The following is a 21796-nucleotide window of genomic DNA, read 5'->3' on the forward strand; positions in this document are numbered from 1 at the left end:
CCTCAGTCATTTGTAAAACAGTCTATATTGTTAAGTATATTAAATTCACAAAAAAGCTACTGCTCTCATGTTTTATCACAGCAGTTTCTAGGAAAAGATGTAAAATTAAAATACTAATAGACTGAATCAAGGAAACACACACTATACAGAAGAAAAAGCATCAAAAATATAATTCCAAACTTCAAATGTTCCTTATCTTTCCTTCTTCATGTAAAATGGAGAAACGTTACCTTTATTGGAGACTTCTATGCAAGGCAGTCACTAAGAATCAATTAGAACAAACAAAAAAAAACCCTACAGTTCCCCAAATCACCCCTGAAGGAATAGAAACTCTCACTATGCTTTTACTAACCTAATTTTTTGTGCTTCATGATTTTAAAATTGAGGTTCCTTGTGTCCCGTGAAATTTAGGGTCTAACTTGACAGCATTCTTGGTTTCATTATTTACCTTCAAGCACAACCAATACACAAATAGTAGAATATCCTAAAGATGTCCAAATCAATGTAGGTTACGGACAGAATCACTGACACTATGAATCTCACGCTCCAAAGCTAAATGTATCGAAATGAAGTACTAGGATAGCAGTAGACTACTAAAATCAATAGCAAAACCCTTCAAAACATCAACTAGACTGAAGTTCATTTTGTGTAATGAAATTAAAGTATCAGTGGGACAATTTATTTCCATGTAACCTTGTATAAAATGCCCTACTCTGCAGTTTCAGCAGATCTATATACAGGTAAAAGCACACTACAGGACTTGATCTACTAGTATGTAACAGACTGTAATAATACACAATGGCAGCCCTTTCCCCTCTCTCACAAGTCCCAGTCCATCCTCTCCATTTGATATATGCTTTTCATAGGGTGAATGTTTAAGTGCTCTCTACATATTCTGACTGAAGGTCATTAACCAGGGATCAGTTAGGAATATAGAATACATACAGGCTCAGTAAGGAAAGGAACGAGGAGTGACACTGCAACAACATTAAGCCTAGACCACACAGAGCACAGATCAACTAGAAACTACCATAGTTTGAAATGAAATGGGTCATCACATAGAAGAAGATTCAGGGGTATGGATGTGTACACTGCTGAAGGTGCCTGAGTTAGACCTCTAATCTCTGGGGAAAGGCAGGGTTAAGATCCCAGTCTGCTCTTGCTATTTCTTCTTGATTGCCATATATACTATCCATCCAGAATGCCTCTCTGATTGATCTCCACATTGAAAGAGTGCCTGGGGAGAGCTAAGGAGCTAATAAAATATTCTGGACTGCATGCCAGGAACTTTTTATTCAGTGTAAAGTTAGCATGAACCCTAAATGGAAGAAAGTGGAAGAACTGCTCATATAAATATCAGATTATAGGAAGCAGTTCTGTTACTTGACACTTTTCAGCAGAGAATGAGAGTGCTTGTAGCACATTGCCACCTCTACCCCAGCTCAGTGTCTAATACTTCAATTTAAAAAACAGGGAACTTAAATTAATTTCCTTGACTTTACGATACTAGTGGCAACAACTAACAGTGCAAGTGAATGGCAAGTCAGGGAACCACTTGGGTAAAATATACAGTATAGAAATTTGCAGTGATGCTCCTTCATTCTTTCCCAGATGAGTCATTTTTGAATTAGATATAGAATCATTAGTATAATTCCAAACAGAAGTGAAGTATCCTTCAAAATGTCCTGTCATTTCATGGTTAAAACACTCTCCTTCAGAAATAGTAAAGACAGAGATTTAAAACCATCCTGCCCATGAAGCACTTAATCCTGGGTATTCAATTCATGGACAAGAATTGCTAATTCTAAGTGATCCTATACAAGGTTGACTCTATCAATACCACTATTCCCTAACAAAACAGCAGCTGGAAACATGCTTGCAATAATCTGAGCCTCCCACCCATGCACTAGGAGCACTCATGTCCACAAGATTAGTAGATTTAAGCAAAGTAACTCAGCTCAGAATCATTTGGCCTGTGTAGAGGCAGAAATCAAGGTACCTGTAGAAAGTCAATGCCTAAGAAAGAAATACATAAATGAGCTTTGAGAGTATCTTAAACAGGTGATTCAACTGATGTGAAAATATCAGAATATCAGAAAATTTAAATTGATAAAGCTTGCCAGTATTGGAATGGCATTCCATGCTTACATAAGTATACGTAATTTCAGACATGGTTCTGATCTCATGATTTCTAAACAAGAAATACTGTGTTTAGTGTAATTGAGAGCTATTTAATAACATGTAATCAGAAAATAATGTCTAAATTCATTGACATACTTGAGTGCTTTGTGTGATTTATTAATTGTGCATGGAACTCCTCAAAATGACAACTTCAAGTTAGAATCATTCATTACTGAACCTTGGTGCCTCGTCGTCTTAAACAGCATAGATTCTTTACCACATAACAACAACTTGACTTTTACCATGTGGAGATTTCAGAATTTTTCTGGAAAGGAACCTCAAAAGCAGCTAAATATCACCACATTCGAAGCTCATATTTTCTTAGGGCTTTTTGTGATCTCAAGCTTTAGTTTGAGAGAGAAGTGAACATTCATAGAGTGATGACTGGTATCAAAAAGTATATATACCATAAATCATTAGTAGAAATGTGGAGTGGAATTAAAGAGAAAAGAAATCCTGTCAAGGTTGTAGATAAACTAATGAATTTTCCTGTAAATTTACAGTCAAATCTAACACTGATCAGCACGTGGCAGAATAACTGGGAACTACTTACATTCTCAAATCATGTCAACCATTCACTTTGCATCAACTTTCTACTGTCATTTTAAGGACAATGCTTTAGCCATGCTTTCTCCACAACCCACTTTAGATTTCACTGGTACTGATTTCTTTCACTACCTGCTTCATAACACTGAAAGAACTTTCAGTCTGCTGAAGAACTATGCACACATGTAATAGACTGTTATACAAAATACTTATTGTTCTGATGACAGTACTAAATCTCTAGATCACGATTCATATTTTTAAATTCATGATATTTCAGGCACTTGTCACTTTCAGCTACAATGCATAACTTTTTATATTTACTTAATTAATAAACTGAAAGCATAAAGTACATAAGGGGATTAAAAGCATAAATGGATCTCATGCCTGTTCTATGCACAGCTTTCTGCTTATATCTAAGTAATTATCCCATAAGAAGCAGTATATAAAATAATTAACACTACATTTTGCATGGTGACAGTCAATTTAAAAGCAAGACTGAATTTTCAGAACCAAGTACTAAGAATCAGTAGTGCTATTACCACTGCGCCTCAAAATTAAGAGTTGATGTTTAAAACTACACTACTCATTGAAGTTACTGATCTCCACAACTATTTTTCAGAAATACTTCTCGTGAGTTTGGGAAATATCTCACTGAAGTCAACTAAACAATTACTCCCTGCTCTCTAGACCATCCAGTGCCTTTAGGAAATGAACATTATTTATTAGATCTAAATCTAAATTCATTCTGGAACTAGAAAAGGAAATCCTGAGAGCAACAGGAGATCAAGAACTCTCATATTCAGAACAGAGCGCTACTGATTTCCTTTGTTGTTTTACCAGAAGCACTGACAAAAACAGTAAAAAATATGGACCTTGGACAAAATTAATTTCAAATTAGAAGTTTTCTTCAAAGACTACAGCAAAGAGAAATAATAAAACATGCACACAAAACCAGCTTAATATTCTAAACCAAAAAGAAATACTCCTCACTCTACCTTCACTTTGTCACAGGAAAAGATTGGTAGACACTAATATGTTTGACGCAACCATGTTTGAAACTGAATTAGCATTAAAAAAATTTATACCACTGCTATAAACAATAGAATCCATCAGCTTCAACGGACAGATATTGACTTTTACATAGAACATGTAAACTTTACTTTAAATGTAATAAAACAAGTTTTTAACACTTCAATGAAATCCCTTCGTAAGTTTGCCCTTCCAAATTATTCATAAGCTATGAATTTACCTACAAGCTTTTAGAGAGGCTGATTCTCTTTATTGAACACAAATTTCATAAACATAAATTTTCAGGGGAAAATGGTGATTATTTCATTACTGGTGCAGTTAATTAATTACATAGTCTCAATTATAATTTCCATTGTTTGAACCAAGAAAGATTCTATTCAATTTACTGTAAAAGTTAATCAGAAAATTAGTGTTAAAAGAAATAAAAATTTAAGATATAGAGATATGTTATATTCTTTTGCATTCTTACCTGTAAGCAGTATTAAGGAAACATATTAGAGGTATTTTCATTTTCATACAGCATTTGTACACAGTATATACAGGACAAAAAAAGATCATGGAAATAACTCAATATAGACATTAGAAGTTTAGTTATAATCCCACTCACTGGTCTAAAGAGGATTGCAATAGCCTAATCATTTTTCTCAAGCTGAAACATATTTAAAATAATTTATTTAGAAAAGTTAACCTCATTTTGTCAATAGAAATGCAGAGCTCATAAGTAAATATTGCCAAAATAAAAAAATGTGACTGATCTGCATTACAGATCCAGGCTTATCAATATTATCTGCAAAATATTTTAAATCCCCACTGCCACCAATACATTCTAATTGAATTATCTTTAAATAAAAGTCATACGTTACATACCCCTTGCTCATCCAATTTAAGTAGCTGTTCAGGTACTTTGGGTGAGTTGGATGCTTGCCTCAGGCACTGAATGCTCAGCTCTGGTATTACATATTCTAGTACTTCTTTGAGAGGCAGACCTCTTGCTGTGCCATGCCTTGCAGTAGATGGTATAGCATCTTCTAAAATTGCTCCTCTAAGTGTAGTAAGCTTCAATAAAGACACAAAGCATTTTTAATTATAATACTAGAAAGAATTTTAGATAATGTGTTCAGGTTTTACAAAAAGCATGAAACAAAGTATGAAGAAAAATATCAATGTATTCAATTTTCTTAAATGAGTAAAAAGATTGCTGGATAACTTTTAAAGAGGACACAGGCTCTTATTATCTCAGTTATGTATTTATAATCAACATGACAGGAGAAGTGACTGCTTCTTCATATGTGGAACAGACGAGTTCACACCTCGCATACTGTGTTCAGTTTTAAGTCCCTGTAACAACAGGAATATTGAATTGCTCCAAAGCATGCAGAGAAGAGCAATGAAGCTGGTGGAGGGAATAGAAAACAAGAACTTATTTGAAGCAATACAGGAAATTGGGCTTGTTTAGTCTGGCGAAAAGGAACCTGAGGAGAGACTTCATTGTTTCTACAACTGCGTCAAAAGAAACTGCAGCAAGGAGAGTGCCAGTTTCCTTTCTTACATGGCAAGTGATAGGACACACAGACATGGTCTCAAGTCGCACCAGGACAGGTTTAGATTGGACATTAGGAAGAATTTTTTTATGGAGAGCTTGGTTAAGTGTTAAAAGAGGCTTGCCCAGAGCAGTGGTGGAGTCCATATCTCTGGAGATATTTAAGATATCAAAACATCGCAATAAGGGAAACAGTTTAGTGATGAGACTCAGGAAGTCAAGCTGATGGTTGGAATTGGTGATCTTGATCTTCTCCAACTGAAATGCTTCTATGTTTTGTATGCTTCTATGTTTTGTTTAAAGAGATTTACTGATGAACTTACTAACTCAGTAAAATTCTGAAGATTTATTTTTTTCTAAAATAGAATTTTAAATCACTAGGAAAGCTAAAAATCATTAATTTTAATGTCATATTACTCCAGAAAATATGGTACTTGATTGTGAGGTTGGACAGACAAGGTAAGCCACGGCTAATGGCATCTTCATTTATCTTATCCATTTTTTAAGCCATGCTAACTTGTCTTTATTGGCAAAAAGAAACATTACGTAGAAGTGAGTAACCTAAATCACTACTCTCCATAAACAGAGGCACATCTTTTTTTGGCAATGAAGGAAAAAACTAGCCATAAAAAAATCTGTTTCTGCATGTTTGTTAGAAGTGCATGAGCCCAGAGATATCAAGAACTTGTTTTAATAGTAATAAAAGGCAAGCAGTCATAGGGATAATAACATTTTGCATTTTCATGCAAATCAGACATAGTTGCTGTCATAAACTATTTTTGCAAGAGATACTAATTGATTTGAAATAAAAATTAAGAGAAATGTCCTTCCATAATAATAATGAAAGCTATTCTTCCAGTTAAAGTAATTATCTTATTAACATATTAACAGAATAGAATAAAATAGTTCCACTTAGAAGTAACCTACAAAGACCGTTAAGTCCAACTGTCTAACCATTTCAAGGCTAACCAAAAGTTAAAGCAGATAGTTGAGGGTATTATCCTTGAACTCTTTTGAATCTGTCAGGCCTGGGGCATCAACCACCTCACTGTGAAGGCCGTTTCGGTATTTCACTTCTTAATACCCTTGACGCGACCTTCTGCCAGTCACACACATCCTATCATTGGTTACCCCTGAGGAGAAGAGAGCAGCACTTCTCCATTTCTCTTCCTTAGGAAGTTGTAAAGTTCTTTCCACAAATTATTTGAAGTGCATAAAGCACGTCTCATAGAAAAAAAAGCTTCTAAGAAAATAGTTTGAAATAGAATACTCAAAAGTACACTTAAGTTTTAGTACTCACTTTCATATTTTTCCCCCTCTTTTTTCCCCTGCATTTCTTAATCATTTTTTCCAATCCTTAGAAGTATAACATTTATCAGTTTGGTCCAAATTTGCCCACAGGTTTGTTCTTATTACCTGATTCCCTGTTTACCTCTTGCAGATATATTAATTTCAGCCAACTTACCTCCTTTTGGATGCCTATCTAAAAATACAAATTGTATGTAGCAGTGAAGAGAAGAACTTCGATCTAGGTAGCGACTACATTTACTAACAGTACAAGAAACATTACTTTCCCAATAACAGATTTACTTTCCAAGTTAGCAAACAACTAGCACCCTAAGTTCTAAGTCAGCTTTCCTCTGCAGAATTACTGAAATAATATTACCAAAATAATATTACCTCACTTGTTCTGAAAACTATACGATAGTTGAACTGAGATCCTTCTTTCTCCTTAGCATCTTCAACCTTCTCCCTCCGGATGCTGACTGCTACAGGTCCAAGATTTTCATCTATTCCAAAGTAGTTCTGATGTTCTTTTGCACAAAATTGAATGAAGAAAGAAGAGAATAATGAAGTGTGAATCTCCCAGAAAACGTTCAAACTACATTAAAAAATTTTGCACCAAAAGAAGTACTGTTTCTAATTGAGTGCAGTGATTTGTAAATACATTGGGTGTACTCTGTACTTACTGTACAGTAAGCATGTAAGTCACAAAATATGAACTTTGATTAGTAGAATGATACCTCATCACACAACCCGTAATTAAGTTCAACTTCTGATACAGAAATAGTTATTTTTTTACATGACATTGTAAGAAACTAATTTGAAAAAACTTTATCTAGATAAAGTTTCTAATAAAAGTTAGTAGTCTCCAAACAAATAAGGTACCATGTAGGTTCCTTCATTCCATTCAGTTTACTCTTATTCTTGCTTAACACTTTACATTCAGTAATTCAGTTTCAAGAAGTGAAAATTGAGAATAGTGACTCTTCAATCTTTGTGTAAAGTTAAATTGGGACTCTTAGGCCCTAATCAGATTAAAGAAAAAATTATAATGGAAGCCAATAAAAAGATGCTTGGGAATAGCCTGAATAGATCTACTAAATGCAAACAGCATATCACCAAACCAATTGCTTTCTACAATGAGATAACTAGTTTAGTGGATGAAGATGCAGCAGTGAATGCCAACAACATGTATTTTTGCAATGCTTTTGATAGCCTTCCATAGTATCTGTGTATGTAAACTGAAAAGACTTGCTTTGGACATAGAAGTTACAAAGTAGACAAAGTAACTGGACAACTGTCCTAAAACGATTCTGATACGCAATATAAATTCCATTTAGTGGCCAGTTGCTAAAGGAGTTGTATCAAAATTATAGTAGACAGGAGCTGCTTCTGTTTAATACCCTTTCTTAAAGATTTGAAGGATGGGATGGAATTTCACAAGCAAGTCTAAATTCAAGGGAAAGAGTTCATGTATTGGAGGTTATAGCTGCATTTCTGAGGGACCTCAGCAGTCTAAGAACACAAAGACTGACACAGACCTGCATTTCAGACAGAGAAAGGTCATGAAATGGCATGGGCTTGGGACAAACTAGTTCAGAAGCAGCTCTGGCCCAGGTGAGCACTAAGTTCCACAGCAGTCAGCAGAACAGCCTGGTAGGAACGAAGGCTAAGCACACTCCAGGCTGTGCTAGTCGGAATATTCTAGTAGGTCAAAAGAAAAGATTATTCCTCTTTATCTGGCACTTTTGAGACCACACATGCAATGTTGTCACCCTCTGTCCAAAACTGGATACAAATCCGACAGACAATTAGAAAGAAAACTTTGAAGACAACAGGAAGTTGGAGCATGTAACAGACGAACCAAAGCTTGAAGATGAATTTTCACAGCCTTAAGAAGAGTAGAAGGAGAGCAATTGTCTCATCCCACCACCTGAAGGAGAGCAACAGTAAAGAGAGAACCAGACTCTTCTCCAAGGTAAGAAAAGAAAGGACAAGATTCCTCAGTTACAAAATGCTGCTCCCCATAATGGAGAATCAAACCAAGGAGCAGAATGCCAGGAGAGTTTGTGAAATCTCTATTTCTGAAAATAGAATGAATCTAGAGAGACAAGGTTCCGAACAGGTTGCTCAGAATCTACTTTTAAAGGTGGCTTTTAATAGTGAATTGGACTGATGATCTTTGGAATTTTCCCCCAGTTTATGCTATAACTCTAGGTTTTAAATAGTAACGATGCAGTAGATTAATTTGTTCTTTTAAGATTACCTACATTAAACTAGTTTGATGAATGAATAAGAAAGCTTTCAGAAATGAATAAGGAAGTTTTCACAAAATTTCTTTTGCTGGGAAGTCATCCCAGAGATCCCACGCTTGGAATGGATACAAAAAGATGAAGTTATCTCTAATTATGTAAATGACAGACTTATTTGTCAAATCAATTTTAAATTATACTTCCAGTAATTTTCCAAAGATCTGGGTATAAAGTGGTGGTTACAGTCCATCTCCCACTGGAAAGAAAACGAGTAGCAGCACATTATAGACAGAAAAATTCTTTTTCAAGGAACACCTGGGATCAAAAAGGCACAGACAAACCTATTCTTTCATGCTCACCAGCTACGCTACATTCTTCTCTCCATCTCCATCCTGGCCATTATATCTGCATGGATTAATTATGGCTCATACTTCATAGTGTTAAGTCAAAACTTTGAATTTCAATTAGTAAACTTAATGAATCAGTGGAACAAGATTGTACAGATTATCAAAATATTAATTTGTGTGTGCACGAGAGAATAAAATTCGTAGGTAAAACATTCTGAACAACATAACTCCCCATAGCTGCTTAGTCGGGCTTTGACAATGGGTGAACTTGGTTTGTATAGCTCTCTGTTTCGAGGTAGAGAAAACTGTATTCCACATTTACCAGGCACCTTGGCAGCTATATTACTGAGCAGAAAAATGCAAGCTTGGCAGATATGTTGTACAAGACGTTAGTGGATAAGAGAAAAAAATTAAAATGTTATGAATGTATATATTTCAATGTTTAGAGTCAGTATTTTTAATTGTAAGTTGTTGTTTTGTTTCTTAGTTTTTTTAATCTCAAGCTACAAACTCATTAAGCTCACTAAATTTATTTACGTTGAATTGAAAGTATCATCTTTTTGAAATGAAAGAGGAAAATGCTATTTTCTAGCTGTTTGAAGAGAGACAGTAAATAATCTATCTGTCATTTTGAGGAACAGATGTCAACATTCCTTCTTACATGAAGGTCTTATAGAACTCTGAGTTAATACCAAAAGTTTGCTAAGCCTGCACGTTTCTTTTAAGACATTTTTTTCCACTTTGATATCAGTTCATAAATCCAACAATTGTAAAAACTGCTAGCAAGCATCCCACAAATAAAAAGCATAGTAATAACAGTCAAGTCTTGAGGTATTATGAGGATAATCACACAAAAGGAAAAGGACAACTCAATGACAATAACAGCATGCTTCAATTATCCTTTTTTAAAAAAATCAACACAATTTTCCCCCCTCTCATCTCAGTCCATCACACAAAATTGTAGTTCACTGAAGGACACAATTAATAAATCAAAACCATTAGATAAAATAAAATGTTTTAGCTTTTGATAACCTTAACTGGAAACTGAAGATCTTTTTCATAAACATTAACATATTTTACATCAGTCTTGTTGGATTTGATTTTAACAATAGTTACAATGCTTATAAATATGCAATATAAAACTACAGCTCATTTCAGAAGATTGAATTCCAAATCTTTCATTTCTTCAAAGGGAATGGAATAATTAGTGCTACACATGCCCGGGTGTTTCTTCAATGCATCTTAAAACAGAAATAAAACTTGTATGCTGACAAGTGCCAATTATAAAACTGTGAATTAAATCACATATGCAGAAAGTTGTTTCTCTATCACAGATATGTTATTGAAGGCAAAGAAAATCAGTAGCATTACATATGTCTCTACATGCAAGTGACTATTTGCTACATTTTTCATTTCATCCTTCCATAATTATTTTGCTAAATTCAACTGTGTTATTAAATCTACAATTCACTGAACAATCAGCTAGGATAACTCGGTGTCACAGAATAGGATCAAGTCTCGGTACGCATATAAATGTCATTTTTTCTTACACAGGAGATCAGCACAACAGCAAGACATTTTGGCACTGAAAAATACCTGTTCTATATCCTCTATGTGCTTTTTTTTTTTTAGGTAAAACTGCACTCAGCGGGAGGTAATCTGGAGATTCCACACATGCCTGATCCCCTCAGATAGCAGATACCAAAAACTGAGTTTTTGCTATGTGTGCCCTGACTTGCTTATTCTTTTATTCCTAAGAGTTATCAAATAAAGGTTTCTCTTCTACAGCTTCTGTTACTGTCCCATGGAAACTTAATACGGGAGAGGGCATGGCATATATATATGATTTTAAGGGTGAAACCGCAACAGTTTCTTCCTGAATACTAAATGTATCACGGTATTTACTTTTGAAGAACATTACCCACAGAGCACTTAGTAACAAGGACATTAACAATTCACATTCACTAGTATTACACCATATGGAGTACAATTCTCAGATACTATTTAAGTTTTCAATATTACACTAACATAAATACACTATTTTTAATCAAGAGATCATTCATCATCAGAACATTAGTTACTTAAAAACAACTTCACTTGCATCAGCTTTCAAGAAAAAACATTAACTTTGTTTCAGGTATCTTAAAGTGTTTTCTCTTTGTATTTTCTTTCTCCTTCCAACACTGTTTTTATTGCAAAAACAAAAACAAAAACGTTCAGCTCTTTGGAACCTTTAACACCTCCACTGCAAAAGAATTTCACAGACAAGTCATCTTTTATTTGGCTTAGTCCTTGTCTTTTTTTCCTTCTTCCTACTATACCATAACATTTCTCCATTGACAATTATTTCTGTCTATGCCAATCCTCTCTTCTGCCTTTCAAATAATACACACTACCCTCACAAGTTTCCCTTCATTCTCTTCCACTCTGACTCCCTCAGCACTTTTTGGTCCATTGCAACCTGCCTAGCATAGAAGCCATTTTGAATGCTTGAATTTACTGCCCATCCTTGCTTAGCTATGTGCCTTTTTCTTTCTCATACATGACAGTTCTAGATTTTTCCCTCCTTTTCTTTTAAATACACCATTTTTACAATCTGTATGTCCTAGGCTTCCACCATGTTATTAAACCTTACTGGACTTTCTTTTGAGTCTCTCATGAAGGGTCACAGGAGTAAGGAGTACAGGAAGGAATACAGTATAGAGCTTATTTCCTGCTGTTCAAATACAGTTAGAAGACAAAGGAAAAATGATTTCAGGAAGTCTTAGGTTTGGGTGTCTGTTCTTTTTTTGTTTGTTTGTTTGCTTTGCTTTTTGTTCTTTGTTTTGTTCTTTTTTTTCCGTTCTTTTAATAGCAGCAAAAAGATTGAGCGGGAACTCAGAACAGATAGGCCAGAGAGTATTTCGGGTTTCTGCCTCTCACAAAAACAGGGATTAAAACAAACTGAGAGCAAGGCAGAGCTGAATACAGAGAGCCAAAGCAGATCAGAGTGGAAATTTCCTCTCTGAATAACAATTCAAGCCAAGTTAGTTACTCTACTGAGAAGAGCACCCTGCTACTTTGCAGTTTGATGATACCCAAAAGAGTAAAAGGACAGGAGAAAAGCATACAACAATCTTCTTAAGGCTCAAAAATTAAATACTGTCAACAGCTCTGCGTTTAATCAGCATACATATGTATGCAAAGTAAACACCCTAGGGACACAAGAAGACAGTTTAATTTAGAAGGCAGTCATGAGCTTTGATAATGAAATGTTTTCTTCTGGAAACACCTTTTAGGAAATAATGATTTCCATTCTGAGTATCGGTATTTCCACAGCTTTTTCTGGGTATAAAACTGATCTTTTTTTTCCTGCCCTCGAAGAAAGTCTTGGAACAGAGAAGTTACTTCATCTACCAATTTAAGTGATCCAACACTTAGCGAATTTAGGCAAGTACTGCATATCTTTACACATAAGCCACTGGACTCTTGCTTACCCATAGGGAAATATTAAGAGGCTTAACTTTAGTAGCACATTTCAAGATCCCCAGTAATATTTAGGTCTTCCCATAGAAAAGAATTTTATTTTTTTTCCTAAGCAAGTAAAATCTAATCCATGGTTTGAGACATGCACACATTAGAAGAAATTACCTTTTCCATAGAAGAATTTGCGGTAATAATACGCTCCAAGATCAATGTGTTCTATGATGTAACGCTTCACTTTCTCTCTGTGAATCGACTGGTTTTCTCTTGGTACCTCTAGCACTGAAACACCAGCATTTGTGCAATGGGAACTCAGAGACGACTCAAAAGAACAACTTTCACCTGAAGAAAAAGATGCTGAATTTGCCCTGGAAAGTGCAATCCGTCTGTCTCCTTCCCCACCAGTTTCATTCCTGAAGTAAGGACAACTTAATACTAAGTCATTACTTTTCCCATCACCCTCATCAGCATCTAAGTTCTCTTTTGAATTGAGATCTTCTTTGCTTCCCAAAGGCGATTCACAGTTTCCCGTTTGGCCTGCTGGCATCTGAGTTTGTGATGCAGCTGAAGCCCCAGTGGTTATATTTTTCCTTTTTCCCACATTTACTCTGGTAGCCATTGCTTCATTTATGTTAAACAAAATGCTCTGGACATCGTAATGTGCAAAACACTTCTGACAGTTCCAGGAGCGAACATTTCTGTCGAGTCTATCATCCAGATCAGAAGAAAACTTAAAAGTCTCATGTTCACTTTTAACTGTTCGTAATTTTCTAAATAGAGACGTTTCTACCGTTTCTGATTTTAGTCTCCTCTTGAAAGATTTCTCCCTTTCTCGACCAATAAGCAGGGCACTATCCATATAATCCAAGCCAGAAATCCTGACAAATTCTCCCCTGGAAATCTGTGCAGCAGCATGTAGACTTGGAGAAACTGAAGGATCACAGTGGAAAAACTCAGGAAATCCAAAAGGAGCAAGGGCTTTATGTTCAAAATTTTCCACTCTGTATCCTCTTAGCATTGCAAAAAAATTTTCTCCAGACAATCCTTGCCTGTCAATTGAAGAAGTACTGCCATATTCTCTATGAAGTGCTGCTCCAGTATTTGGGTTGACAGCATTCTGGTCTAAAACATCTTCAGCATCAATATCACTTATTGTCACATCGCTGTTGCTTCTCTGCCTTATGGGATGAAGTCCCCTTTGAGGCGAATGAACAAAAAGATCCCCAATAGAGTATTTTCCCTCTGCAAATTCCAGTTCCAGCTCTTCTTGCTGCCCTTCATTTTGGTCATTTTGTCCATTTGGATGTACTGATCCAACGCTTTCATAACTAGCTGGTGGTCTGTTTTCCCAAGCAGCTTTACTCAGCTCTTTAGAGCAATCCTTTTTAGGGGGCCATTCAGATACCCTTGCTCGAACACCCATTTTAGGCACAGCTGGTGTACCATTCGATTGACTACTCTCAGATTTGCTAGATGCATTTGAAGGAACAGGAGGACCCATGCTACCATTCAAAGCCTTAAGTTTTCTAGCAAAATAATCATCAGATTGCATGCTTCTTGAAGACTCCCTGAACTTTGAAGAAGTTCTGCTGATTTTGTGCTTATCTTCTTGCAAAGACCTTTGATCACTCATGTCCAGTCAGTGGGAGGGGAACCACTAAAGTCACATAAATGTACTGTTAGTTTTATTATTACATTGTTTTTTCACGGGCCAGTAAACCCCAAAGTAAATACACAGTTACAGTCTTCCCACAAGAGTAAGTAGAACTCTCAGTGTCCCATTTTTGTCCAACTTCTGCCAGGAGAGCAATCTTAAAACATTTCCTTCCGTTCAGATGCATTCAGTTCAGTATTAATCCAGTCAAATGTTTTTTATCTGTTTAGAAAAGAAATGAAAACAAAGCGTATTAAAATGTTTATAGTCAACAATGGTAAGCTTTCAGTGTTCTTTGTATACATACCATCACCCATGAAACTGAAACTAATGAGAATGTTTCTTGTGGTTTTATATGCTCTGACACTTAAAACACAATAAATGCAAAAATTCCAGTTTCCTATATGATCCCCACAGGATGTGAGTAGTTTGGACTTGCACACCTGTTCATTGGCCAACCAGTACATGTACACTGTCTAGCCAGCTGACAGGTTCTGACAAACATATCAGCTATGTACAATTCTGTCCTTTTCTTCCCTCCCCCCAATACTGACAGTAATAATAGATGCCTAATCTCTACTTAATCACTGTTTTTTACACAACATGAGAGTACAGTCATCTCCAAGACATCTTTTTAATGTTTCCTTGAGACTGATTAATATAGGAATTACTGAGGCAAGAGTAGTAAAAATGTAAGTAAAACATATGAAAACAGAAAGGACAATAGACAAATCAAATCAAAATTTTCCATTTAAAAGAGCATTTTAAGAATTAGTAAATTTTCTATGATAACTCAGTGAATAAATGTATTTTTCCCCCTCTCCCAACAGATTTCCTTATCCTCCTTTACTTAGAGTGCAAAACAGCTTTGTTTGTTACATTAACATTCCACTAGCTGGAAATGTGGGTCGTTAATGTAGTTACTATACTAGAGAACACATCTGCTGCCTTCCATAAACCAGACAAGAGAGTAGCCCTATTGATAAGTTTCAAATTACTTACAAATTTGGAATTTCTAGGACAAAAATATATATATATCTTTAAAAACTTTAATGACCTCAAAGAAGATTATAACTCATGCTGTGAAGATTCATTCACAAGCAGAGCACATACTTTAATGCATCACATAAAACTAGACTAACAAACATACATGCCTTTATGAGACTTAAAGAAAGCCAGGTCAAATTAGACCGAAATATGAATTCTCCATTTACTTCAGTTAAGATAAGAGATAATGAGAGGAGCTCAGAAAATGATTTCTTTTTCTCCCTATATTTAATGCCACAGAAACTCCCAAAGAGAAAAAAAAAAAAAAAAAAAAAAGTGTGAGGCAGGGAGGAAAAGGATTAATTTGAAATAAAAGTTCAGAGTTTTTTTTCTGGATGTCAGAAAAAAGAAAAAAACAACACAGAGATGCATTTCATACAGCAAACTTGAGGAGTCTGCTAAAATGAGTCAATAAACACAAGCTAGCATCATGAATATGATGGTTTCTATGCAACTCATTGTTACTGCTATCTATATCCAAAGATATGTTTATATATTGCAACTTTAACTACATATGAATTCCTCAAAACTTGTTTGATGGCTAAATACATTAAGTAAAATAAAGTTCTGGTTTTGTTACCAGACTCCAAAAATTCTATACATTAACTTGTTTGGAAAAACAATCATTCAGAAAAAATAGGTAGGATTTTTAAACACAGACTTATAATAATACAACATAAAAAGAAAAGTACCCATCAACATACTTAGCATTTTTGTGGCACAACTAATATTGTAGTGGTGAGATACATTAAAACTTCCGTGAGATTCACATTAACATGAACAGCTGACAGCATTTTTAGTTTTTATACAAAATATTTATTGGAAGTGTTCTTTATATGAATAGTAAAGTTTTCACATTAAGTCAACTTTACCAAATAAAAAACAATGAAAGAAGACTAAGCTACTCCAGAATCATCTTTCTAATTATGCAAGAAAAAGAAGTATTGAGAATAAATAGAGTGCAATTTTTCATATCAGGAAGAATATTTAGCTTCTTACTGAAGATTAATTTTTTTAATTATAGAGAATCACTTCTTCTAGACTTCTTGTCTTTTCCTACACAAATCCATTCACAGAAGTTGCTACTCTGTGAAATTATTTTTAATAAAAAATAAGCTCTTACAAAATGGAAAAATATATGTAAGGCCAATACTGTTTATTCTACAAAAATTCAATTCTTTTCTTCCCTTCTGTTAACTTTTTTCCATGATACGCATTTGTGCAAAAGTTGTGAATTGGGACAGGAATGTAACTGTAGGTCAAAATTAAATTGGATATGAAGTGGTGGGAGGCAAAAAGGGGTAGTAACAAATAAACTACCACCCTAGTTATTTTGAATCCAAATCCATAGTGTAATTTTACCATTTAGTCTCACAAAGTCTCTATTTGCAAATAGCAGGAAAGAACCCAGAGGCAAGACAATCTTTTCTGGTAGTGTTGCCTTAAACACTTCATGTAGCATGGCCTGAGCATTTTAATTAAAGGTACTTTACAAAAGGTAACATTTAAAGAGTATTATTCTTCTTTACAGAGCAAAGCTGGAAAGACAGAAGAAGAAATGCCTGTTTTAGAATTCATGGTTGGCATTTTATTGAAAATTTGATCACATCTTCAAATACTAATATTTGTTTAAGATATACTAGGAAACTTAAAAAAAAAAAAAAAAAAAAAGAACTTGGCATAATAGATAAAATCTGCCTGTTTTAAATGTAAAATGTGTGTTATAGCACTGACCATTTCTGTAAATTTCCAAAACTTAGCACAATAGCATGCTTTGATTGACAGCTGGTCTATGGTGATTAAGCTATCCTGTACTTGTTATTTTTAATGGTTTTCTCTCTCCATAATAAGAACTGAGCAACTCACAAGCATCTAGAGATGACGTTGATACTATCTGATATAAACTTATCTTATTTGGTAAATGTAATGAACTATCACTTCCACCAAGAATGCTGTCAGTAAGATCATGAGTACTCGCTTGTCCCATTTCCTTCAAAATCTTCAAGTCTTTCTCTTCTCATTTTATGACTTAAGAACGGAATCACTAACAGGCAAGTCAGAAGATAAAAAGCTCCATGCTGCCTACCCTGCTGTTGTCCTCCTGCCAACTCTTCCCACTAAGGCTGCTGGATGTTATGCAAATAACCTCAGTTCCTTCCACACTGCTACAAAGACTTCCTTCTGAGCTCAATACAGCAGCCGGTTTGTTAGCCACAGTTACAGTTCTTTAAAATGGAATGTTTCCAAGTTTTCTGGGGACCTGGATATATGCCCACAGAGGCTCCTGTGCCAGTAGCAGAGCAATGAATAAGAACTGTACTACTGCTCTATCCTGTCAAAAGGAGGTTGTTTGGTAACCCTGCCTCATGTCAGCCTTGATAGACGGAAATGAATTATTTAAGAAGTCTTTCTGTAACCATTTTGTTGATCAAGAATTTGGAAATCTGCCCCTATTATTATGTAATGTTATCATCCTAAAAAGGACACATAATTTGGATGAAAGCATTAATCTCTACTATTCATCAAGATGACAATTCTACAAATCATGACTCTCAAGATCTACTAATCTTAAAAAATGGGAAGTGCAATTTGATAAAATAGGAGTGTGGGAAGAAAGAAGATACAAAAAGCTGAAGACATAATTTGTATTCACATAATTCTACGCAACATTTTATGTGTGCTCAGTTTCTGCTTAGTTTCCACTCTTCAAAGAAATATATGGAAATATAGTATTCTCTCTCATTTATTTATTTACTTATTTTTGCCACTATTGCAAAGTAGCAGCTACACAATGGCTACTTTATGGAAATTTAAAGCAAGTCTGCAAGAAAATTCCGTTCAATGAAAATGAACAAAGCAAAGGAGAAATGTACGTAGTTTTCCAGCTACCGATATTCTCAAAAATCCTGAACATAATCCACTGAACAAATCTGATCCAAACTATTATTTCCTAAAACTAATCCAGGAAAAAGAAACAGTACGTTTTCAAAACAAGAAAATTCATATGAAAATATTTTTAGTATACATATTAAAGGCATTTATTTCTTAACCCTGCAGCCTAATTCCAAGTTGATTCTGAAATCAGAATTACCCAATTGTCATTAGCGAAGTAAGGGCTATGCTTGGATTTCAAGCATGTGTCCGAGGTAGAAAATTCTGGTCACACAGAACTGTGATCTCATACCATATGACAGTTGACTACGATATCACAGGAGAACTATTACTTAAGATTGTAATATGAAAAAGGAAGATGAGCTCTTCAGGCATTTGTTTTCATGCAAATGTCTCTAGAAAGCCATGATATTTAAGAATAATTGTCTTTAAATAGAACATTTCTTTCAAAGTTTTCTATGAGGCACAGTGAATATTAAAGGATGACACTAACTATAATTGAGCTGCTTATTCAGATTGCAGCTGTGCAAAATGGTTTGGAAATAATAAAATGAACAAATTATGAGCACAGTTCATGAAAAAGTGATTCAAGTTATAATATACCAAATTTACAATTAAAGCTATAACTACTAGAGTATAAATGGTTACTTCTCATACGAATATTTCAGACACTTGATTAATATGCAGACATAGATAAGAGACAGAGGAAAGATGGGAAGTTCTTCATTTGACTACAGGAAATACATCTGAGTCGCTATGTAGTGAATATTTGTAGCACACTTCCTTAGTTGCTTTGTCTTTCCTTACAATTATCATAATTATTGCAAGAGAAAAGTAAAAGAAGAAAGTTACAAGAAACCCTTGTTGAAATGATAGAGTTACAGAAATATATTTTCCTACAGAATAATCAACCAACAATCATATCACAGCTTAAATTATTTAGGATAGAGTGGCAGGGTTGAGAGGGGAAAATAATAACTAAGAATGACAACAGCGTACATGGTTCTCAATACCAGTACAAGAGCACAGCATTTCCAGTCAAGGCAGTACAGTTGCATGACTTTGGAACACATACAAGATTCATAGAATCATATAATGGCTTAGGTTGGAGGGGATCTTAAATATCATCCAGTCCCAATTACCTGCCATGGGCAGGGCTGCCACTCACCAGCTCAGGCTGCCCAGAGTCCCATCCAACCTGGCCTTAAACACCTCTAGGAATAGGGCATCTAGAGCTTCTCTGGACAGCCTGCGCCAGTGCCTCTGCACCCTCTAAGTAAAGAATTTCTTCCTAACATCTAATTTTAATACCCACTCCTTTAATTTAAAACTGTTCTTCCTCATCCTATCACTACCTGCCCATGTAAAAAGTCGATCTTCCCTCCATCTTATAAGCTCCCTTAAGGAAGGCAACAACAAAGTCTCATTGAAACCTCCTCTTCTTCAAAGAGAGTAAGCTCCCTCAACCTTTTTACGTGAGTAATGCTTCAGCCCCCAATCATCTGCACAGTTTTCTTCTGTACCCACTCCACATCTTTCTTGTGCTGGGGATCCCAGGCCTGGACAATGTACTCCAGATAGGGCTTTACAGAGATAATCACATTCCTTTTCCCTGCTCTTTCTATGTAGCCCAGGATACAGTTGATCTTCTGTGCAGCAATCACACACTGTTGGTTCACGTCAAGCTTTTCATCCTCCAGGATGCCCAAGCTGTCCCTCTGCAGGGCTACCCTCAGTGAATTCTTCACGGTCTGTGCACATACCTGGTGCCAGTCCAAGTGCAACATCTTGCACTTGGCCTCATTGAACCTCACTCAGTTCTCATGGCCCCACTATTCAGGCCAGTCCAGGTCCCTCTAGATGACATCCCTTCCTTCTATTGTATTAAGTATACCAGTCAGTTTGGTATGATCTGCAAGCTCGCTGAGGGTGTACTCAATCCCACTATCCAAGTCACTGATAAAGATGATGAAGAGTGTTGGTCCCAAGACAGATCCTTGGGGGACACCCACTCATGACCGATCTCTATCCGGACAAAGATCCACTGGTGTAAATCATAATAACAAAGTACACCTATCAACATATCTTCTATTACTTTCATTGAACATTCATTTCTTATTAAAGATCAATTGATAGTTTCACTGAAAAACATCATTCAAGATTTTCAATCAAGCAACCTAGGTGATCTCTCAGTGAACATCAATGTTCAAAGGGCAACAAAGCTTGTGAAGGCCAAATATACCCCATGAAGAGAGACTGAAGGAACTGAGGCTGCTCAGTGTGGGGAAAAGGAGGCCGAGGGGAGACCTTATTGCTCTCTTCCAGTATCTGTAAGGTGCTTACAGTGAGAGTAGGATTGGTCTCATCTCACTGATGACATTTGACAGGACAAGGGGAAATGGCCTTAAGTTGTTCCAGGGCGAGTTTAGGTTGGATATCAGAAAACACTTCTTTACAGAAAGGGTTGTTAAGCACTGGAATAGGTTCCCCAGAGAGGTGGTTGTTTAAAAACCATTTGGATGTGGTGCTCAGGGACATGATTTTGCAGAGGGTTGTTAGAGTTAGGGTAGTATGGTCAGGTCATGAGGTCATGGTTGGACTCGATCTTTAAGGTCTTTTCTAACCTGACTAATTCTGTGATTTTATGTTTTTATCTACAGCCGTTAATGACTAAAATATTAATGTCACTGATCTTAAAGTGTCTTAGAAATCATTTTCCATCTGATGTTTTATCATTACATTTTCTTAAAACACCAACATCAATATTCTATTGTTCCACTAGCATAAGTTTTGAAACAAAGACACATAAAGGTTAATTCAATTTCCAAAACAAACCGGAAAGCCTGCTATTCTTACAGTTCTATTAAAGACTGTTCAGTTATGCAACTTATGCAGAGTTTAACTAAAAAATTCAGATTGGAATTACACATAGCTCACGTAGAACCATGCAAAGTAGCAGAGTGAAATCACAACTGTGTTGAAATCAAAAGCAAATGATCACTAGCAAACACACTAAGAGTCTTTGAACTCTTCACATTCAGTTGCACTATTTTTAACTTAAATTGTGTAACCTCACAAAAATACAGTAAGGCCTACAACATAATGCTATTAATGAAGTAAAGAGGAAATGTCTTAATATTACATTCTTTTAATTCTTCTAGGGAAGAGTTGAAAGTACATCTACCAGCACTGACCACTTTTTATCCCATGAGAAAGAATAAAGAAGAAAAGAACACAAACACTAAACTCTTCACAGAATATTGTTAACCAAAACATTTTTTTTTTTTGGCAGTGTGAATCTTTAATTGCAAATAGAATCTACGTACCTGTCAGTCAAGTTTTTCTATCAGTACAAATTTTAAATAAACAGAAATCACCAAAGAGTCTTTGTTCCCTTTCTTCTTTCCATTCATGAATCTACATGTCAAAGTACAGGGGAAAAAAAAAAAAACCTCTGCTTACTGAACATTAAATAATCTATTTTCTACAGAGAGACTAAAATGACATCTGGAACACATTTTACATTTATGCATATTATCTCCTTAGGACAGAAGTATGGCAG

General features: G+C 35.4%; 1 protein-coding gene across 4 annotated transcripts in view; it reads right to left on the bottom strand.

The window, feature by feature from the left end:
* Positions 1-21796, bottom strand: part of SIPA1L2 (signal induced proliferation associated 1 like 2) — a 141099-nt gene that overhangs the window by 68775 nt on the left and 50528 nt on the right. For all 4 annotated transcript variants that reach the window (XM_052702425.1, XM_052702196.1, XM_052702344.1 and 1 more), the window contains exons 3-5: positions 12810-14517; positions 6977-7110; positions 4624-4812 (exon numbers count right to left, since the gene is read on the bottom strand). In XM_052702425.1, coding sequence (XP_052558385.1) covers positions 4624-4812; positions 6977-7110; positions 12810-14274 — 1788 coding nt within the window. In that variant the 5' untranslated portion in view covers positions 14275-14517. The remainder of the gene's footprint in view (positions 1-4623; positions 4813-6976; positions 7111-12809; positions 14518-21796) is intronic.

This window comes from Tympanuchus pallidicinctus, unplaced genomic scaffold (genome assembly GCF_026119805.1).
Source record: "Tympanuchus pallidicinctus isolate F22 unplaced genomic scaffold, pur_lepc_1.0 scaffold1, whole genome shotgun sequence".
In the NCBI taxonomy this organism is placed as follows: domain Eukaryota; kingdom Metazoa; phylum Chordata; class Aves; order Galliformes; family Phasianidae; genus Tympanuchus; species Tympanuchus pallidicinctus.